The sequence below is a fragment of the Plasmodium falciparum genome, assembly GCF_000002765.6.
Source record: "Plasmodium falciparum 3D7 genome assembly, chromosome: 12".
Classification (NCBI taxonomy): domain Eukaryota; phylum Apicomplexa; class Aconoidasida; order Haemosporida; family Plasmodiidae; genus Plasmodium; species Plasmodium falciparum.
The window spans coordinates 1235001-1242500 of NC_037284.1; the positions used below are offsets into that span (position 1 = coordinate 1235001).

Sequence of the window (7500 nt, forward strand, 5' to 3'; positions counted from 1 at the left end):
GTCAGAAATATTAGGTAAAAGAAAAAAAAAAAAAAAAAAAAGATATTATAATATGGTATAGTATGTGTTTATATGTATATTCTTTGTATAATTATTTAATATAATGATATTTATAATATATGTTGTAACCATAGTAGTAATATTATAATAATTTTTTGTAACTTTCTTTTATATATATATTATAATATTTATAGAGAATAATAAGATGACCCCCGAAATTTATGCGTCCTCATGGTTTTTGACTTTGTTCGCTTCGAAATGCAATATGAGGATTTTAAATTTAATTTATATGATATTTTTATTAGAGAAGAATCCTTTTTTTTATTTTTATTTTTCTTTAGCTCTTTTAATCTTACACAGGTAAATATATAAGAAAAAAAAGTATTGTGCGACAGGATTATATATATGTGTAACATAAAAAAAAAAAATATATATATATATATATATATATATATATATATATATATATATACATATATACATATATACATATATACATATATACATATGTTTTTTTTTTTTTTTTTTTTTTTTTTTTTTTTTTTTTTTTTTTTTTTTTTGTAGAAATATATTTTTATGTGTTGATAATTCAAATTTACCAGAATTGTTAAGTAAAATAAATATTTTTAATAAAAAATTTTTAAAAAAAGTAAAAATAAAATAAAATAAAATAAAAGGAAGTATAAAATGATGCAAGGAGTGGAGATCAATATTTTATATTTATATTTATATTTATTTATTTATTTGTTTGTTTGTTTTCTTTAAGGTATGGGCTTTTGGAAAGTATCTAGAACGACAGACCCCTGTTTCTTTTGTTCATAAACTTTTTTTTATAAAGAACGTGTTAATACATTTAACGAGTGAAAATTCTGCAGAAAATTATGAGAAAAAAAATGTTCTCTTAAACTTCTTTAAGTCTATTGATTATATGTCTGTAAATTCTTATGAGATATTAAAGTACGATCCAAAAAAAAAAAAAAAATAAAAAAAAAAAATATACATATATATATATATATATATATTGATAATATTTAGTTGTAATATTTTCCTATGATAAGAACGCGAAATACTTTTCTGTATTTAAATTTATAAAACTATTCATTATTTTTATAGAAATTTATGTGAAGGAAATAATAAGTACCTTTTTTTGGATATAAGATTGAACAGTCATTTCAAATCTTTTCACTTATATAATTCTATAAACATGGAACTAGTTAAAAATTATTTAGACATATTTAAAAGTATCATATAAAAAAAAAAAAAAAAAAAAAAAAAAAAAAAAAAAAAAAAAAAAAATATATATATATATATATATATATATATATATATATATATATTTATATATATATATTTATGTATATATTTTATTTTTCAGACACCATCAGCGTTGAACATAAGAAAGAGAAAATAAAAAGAAAGAAAAAGAAAGCATGTGATATGAAAAAAATATGGTACATCCTAAAGGTCTATGATGATAAAGAAGTCGTAGGAAACGATAAATATCTTTTTTGCTTTTTGTTAAGAAAAAAATATAACATGAATTGTCTTGTTAGTTATGATGATAATATTTTATTAAAAAAGAAAACTGATCAAGTGAAGAGAAAATCAAATCAAATTAATTTTGGAGCTTTAGAAAATAAGAATAGGAAAAAATCAAAGTGGAACCAATCAGATAAGAAAATAAAGGATAATGAAAAGAAGAGGGAAAAAAAAAAAAAAAAAAAACAAAAAAAAAAATATAATATTTCAGGAGCAAAAAAAAAAAGAATGACTAGACAAAAAAGAGATGAACTATTTCAAGGTGTTAATAATATTTTAAAGGTACAAGAAGATTATAGAATTGATTTACATAGAAATTTTTATGATATTTTTAGAGGTAAACAAACTAGTATTATGAAATCTCCTCATAAAATTAAATTTAAAACACCTTTACAAACAAGCCAAATATATTTACGGTATAAAATAAATGAAGATCACAAAAAATATTATACAGATGATAACATATTATGTAATACGTTTAATTTAACATGTTATCGCATAAAAAATAAATATATTATAGATAAGAAAAAATATATAAAGAATAATCAAGGAGATCACGACAACAATGAAGGCGATGTGTTTAAAAGGAATGTACAAAATGGTGTATCCACAAGTAAGGATTTGATTTGTAGACACACTATTAATAATAAAGATAATGATATGGATATATATAATAATAATATGGATATATGTAATAATAATAATTATATATGTAATAATAATAATTATATATGTAATAATAATAATTATATATGTAATAATAATTATATATGTAATAATAACTATATATGTAATAATAATAATTATATATGTAATAATAACTATATATGTAATAATAATTATATATGTAATAATAACGTTGGTGAGACGAATGCTTGTGTGATCAATGAAAAGTATGAACACAAAACCGAAAGAGAGTTTAAAAAAAGATTCGATTTTAATGAAGGAAGAAATAACATAATAAATGTGTCAAATGTAAAGAAAACATGTAATATAGTTAAAAATGATTTAAAGGAATCTAACGAGATAAAAACTAATATAAACACAAGTTCTTATAATTTATATGTATTAATAAAAGAGAATGTTTTGAAAGAGGTAAATAATTTACATTTTTTTTTTAAAAATGTATACGTTCCAAAAAAAGATGTAATAATTTTATATGACGATGATTTCCATAATACTAAGTATGTACGTAAATTATATTTTGATTTAATATATAAATTGAATATAAAAAATGTCTGCATAATTGAAGGTGGTATAGATTCTTATCATAAACATTTTATTAATTTATTTGGTAAAGATAATTTAAAAAAAGATAATGCAAGTAATAATATAATAATGGATATAACTAAATTAAATGATATACATAATGTAGATTATATGAATAAATATAATAATGATGTTTATACATGTGAAAAGAATATATATGAAGAAAATAAGATAAGGAAATCTTTTGAAGAGAATAAATATCTGATTCATAAATCTGAAGCATGTTATATGTGTAATAATAAACATTTTAAACATATGAAAAAGAAAATATTAGATGAATTTTTTTTTGATATATACAATGATTATAATATGTTTGTAGATTGTTATGATTTTATACAAGGTAAAAAGGGATATATGAATTTTTTAGCTTTCAGCGATTTAATAAAAAAAAAAAAAGACAAGGAAAATTTAGATAGAGCAAAGAAGAAAGAAACAGGAAACGTACAGGAGGAAGGTAGTGCATCTACTTTCTTCCCTCAAATATATTCACTTGTGAATTATATTAAAAAAAAAAAAAGTGATAAATATGATGAATCTAATAATAATGAAATTCATAAAAAAAAAGATATATCGACATCGCAATTTTTTCATGATTCCCTTAATATTAGTAAGCACGACAACGGTGTAGATAGAAGTATGTGTAATTATATTTCTAAACAAGAGGGGAAAAGCAAATTTATAAACACATTTACGAATGAAGCAATGGATGTGTGTAATGATTCTAATATAAAGAGAGATTATTTTAATTTGAATTTTTATCTTGATTATTATAATAAAAAGAAGAATGAATTTTTAAATGTGGCTATAAATCATGATGAAGATAAGGAGGTGAACGACATGTCTATTCATAATAATAATAATAATATCTATAATGATAATATCCATATGGATAATAATAATAATAATAATGATATCCATAATTATAATATCCATAATAATGATATCCATAATAATAATGATATATATAATAATAATATTCATAATAATAATATCCAAAATAATAATATCCAAAATAATAATATCCATATTAATAACCATTATAATTATAACTATAATCATTCTAGTGATAACATTATAAATGAAAAGTGTACTCATCAAGCGACAGTACAAAAACAAAAAAGAGAATCGAAAGATAAAGAGGATCTACAAAATAATAAAAATTTTAAACAATGTGATGAAATTATTAATGATAAGATTGAACATGTATTTATGGAAAATAATATAAACGAAAAAAATGATAAAGATAAAGACTGTTGTGTAAATAATAATAATAATAATATATCAAATGCATATTTGTATAATAATAAATTATATAATGATGAATTTTTAAAGAATACAAATAATAATGATACACCATGCAGTAATAAATTTTCTATATATAGCAATTTTTATCCAGATAAAAAAAAAAAAATGTTATCAAATACAAGCTCAGATATATATAATTTATATTCATATATTGATATAGTATGTTATAATAATTTGTTATATAAAAATAATAGTAAGATATATAAATGTTTTATTAATTACATATATCAACCTTTAATTCCACATAATATAAGATCCAATAATATTATAAATAATTTTTTGAAATATGTAAAATTTTTTAAAACTCTTAAAAAAAAAAAAGATGTAAATTCAATAAATGATCCTAACATATATTTAAATTGTAATAAGTTGGATTCAAAATTATTTTTTAATGGTTTATATTATTATCCATTTAATAAGAATATGAACAATAATATGCCCTTTTCAAGTCCTTTCTTTACATCAAAAGTTAATATATCTCAAGAAAAAAAAAAAAATATGATCAACACATATGGTGATAACCATGATGATCAAAATAAATTCAATGATTCGTTTGGATTGAATATAGAAAATCAGAAGTATGAAGACAAAAATTATGTGAATCCATGTGACGTATCATATCAACATAATCCTTATAGTAATAATTCTAATCACATATATGATGATAATTATATTTATGAAAAAATAAAAAATAACGAATTAAAAAATGATAATCCCTTTAATGAAATATTAAATAATTCAATTTTAAATAATACCTGGATAAAAAATAAACCAGAATTAGGCTTATGTAAATTAATGATATATGATCATTTTTTAATTTTATATGGTACACCATATGTATGCAACGTTCATATGATAGGAAAACGCGCGAAAGAGGCCGAAAGGAAAAATAAAGAACAGAAAAATTATGAAGACAAAAATAAAGAAGACAAAAATGATGAGGAAAAAAATGATGAGGAAGAAAATTATGAACAAAAAAATTATGAACAAAAAAATTATGAACAAAAAAATTATGAACAAAAAAATTATGAACAAAAAAATTATGAACAAAAAAATTATGAACAAAAAAATTATGAACAAAAAAATTATGAACAAAAAAATTATGAACAAAAAAATTATGAACAAAAAAAAAAGCATGAAATAATATATAAACATTATAATGACGAATCATTGAATGATAATAATTCAAAAATTTGTGAGGAGGGAATATGCAATAATAATCCTTTGGACCCAGGAACGGAAAATTTTTTAAAAGAGAGAAAAGAATATGTTGATAAGGAAAACGTACCATTTATATGTTATGATGATAAGTTTGATAAAATAATAATACACAAATATAAAGATCTTAAAAAAAAAGATATATTATTTAATATTGAATGTTATAAATTAGATGGGTTATGTGTAAATTGGAATGATATGTCTGAAAATATATTTCATGGCATAACATTAGAACATATAAATGATACATATAATTATTATAAATCTTATTTTAATTTATCCAAAAATAATTTATCATATAAAATTAATACAAATAATAATCAAAAAAATAATCACAATAATTATTATTTCTATGAATCTTCCACCTCTTCATGTAGTAGTAACACTTCTTGTTCCAATAGTTCGGATGATGATGTTGATTTTTCTTTTTCTGATTACCATAGTTTATATAAGAAAAAGTTTAAAAATAAAAAAAAAGAAGCTCACAAAAAACAGGACAAATTATCTAATCAAGAATCTTATAAAAAACAGATTGATGCAATTAATGTTTATGGTATTTTTGATCTGCGTACTATTCATAAAATAACCACCAAACATAAATTTACAAAAACGTTATATTTTTATTTTTCAACAAACAAGGTAAGAAAGAAAAGTGTCATATGAATTTTACGTCTTTTGTGAACATTTCATGAGCTCACAAAAAAAAAAAAAAAAAAAAAAAAAGTGTCCATAGGAAGGAAAGGGCACATATGTATAACAATAAAATATAAAGCCCATGATGTATAATATAAATTTTATGTTATATTTATATTTATTTTATTTTATTTTATTTTATTTTATTTTTTTTTTTTTTTTAGAGTATTCCCTTAATGGTTTTAAATTTCGAGAGTGAATTGGAAGTGCAGTCGTGTATTTCCGCTGTTCAGGAAATATATTCTTCTTTTACAAAAAAATAAATCAATTAATATTAGCATAAAATTTTATTATTTTGGATATATATACAAATATATATATATATATGTTCATTTTGTTTATTTATTTATTTATTTATTTATTTATTATTTATTTATTTATTATTTATTATTTATTATTATTTTTTTTATTTATTTATAAATTAAATTCATTGTAAGAATGCTTTCATAAAATACATATTTAAAATTTGATATATATTTTTTTTTTTTTTTTTTTTGTGACAGTATGCATTTTGCAACTGTAACTTTTAAAAGGATAAAGTGTATATTTTAAAATAAAGAAGTATTTGGAAATTTATTTATTTTCTTTTTTTTTTTTTTTGTCTAAATTATTATTAAGATAAAAAAAAAAAAAAAAAAAAAAAAAAAAAAAAATATATATATATGGCATAAACATATATTATATATATAATATATTTTATATGAGACATGAATGCAAGTACAAAAAGGAGAACAAAAACAATTGAAAAATATAAAGATGAGCATATATACATAATATATAAATATATATATGTATTTATATTTTTTATAACAATGTGGAACATATAAACAATTTAGAAAAGAAAAAAAAAAAAGGTCCATTTATATTATATTATGTTATATATATGTACATATATAATGTTCATATAATTATCATATTATATTTTATTTTTTAAGTTCCCTTAAAATTTTAACCATACATACATACACACACACACACATATATATATATATATATAATCCTATGACATATTTTCATATGATGATACCCTATAATAATTATTATTCCCATTCATATGTTCTTGTTCATTATGTACTACATTATTTATTTCTTGACAAGAATTGTTCGAACATTTTCCTGTATGACTGTTGTGTATATTTTGTTCATTCGTTTTATAATGTTCATTGTTTAAATAAACATTTTGTGGAGTTTCAACATTTGTATTATAATTTTGCACCTGGCATTTCCCTTTGTTATGTTGCATATTATAAGTATTATTTCCCAAATAATTTCGTGTGTCTTGATAATTTGTTGGTCTTTCGTTTATAAGACTATTACATTTATCGAAATTTTTTGTATAACCAAGAGTATCAATATGTTGATGTGGATTAATATACCCATGATGATTTATATGTTTATGTGGATAATTTTCTTTTTCATTATATCGTTGAAACGTATTTTCGTCGTCCTTATAATTGTTATGGTCATATAATGTTA

The 7500-nt window shown here is 19.5% G+C and overlaps 2 protein-coding genes across 2 annotated transcripts in view; one reads left to right on the forward strand and one right to left on the reverse strand.

Annotated features, from left to right (window-relative positions):
* PF3D7_1230000 (TBC domain-containing protein, putative) overlaps positions 1-6287 on the forward strand; it is a gene marked incomplete at both ends in the record, with an annotated part of 7592 nt that extends 1305 nt beyond the window's left edge. The window contains 7 exons of the mRNA XM_001350659.3: positions 1-14; positions 195-360; positions 565-649; positions 767-957; positions 1114-1241; positions 1376-5970; positions 6189-6287. The exon at positions 1-14 is cut by the window's left edge and continues 96 nt beyond it. Coding sequence (XP_001350695.3) covers positions 1-14; positions 195-360; positions 565-649; positions 767-957; positions 1114-1241; positions 1376-5970; positions 6189-6287 — 5278 coding nt within the window. The remainder of the gene's footprint in view (positions 15-194; positions 361-564; positions 650-766; positions 958-1113; positions 1242-1375; positions 5971-6188) is intronic.
* Positions 6288-7024: 737 nt separating this feature from the next.
* PF3D7_1230100 (thioredoxin-like associated protein 1, putative) overlaps positions 7025-7500 on the reverse strand; it is a gene marked incomplete at both ends in the record, with an annotated part of 1575 nt that continues 1099 nt past the window's right edge. The window contains one exon of the mRNA XM_001350660.1: positions 7025-7500. This exon is cut by the window's right edge and continues 1099 nt beyond it. Within this exon, the coding sequence (XP_001350696.1) occupies positions 7025-7500 (476 nt within the window).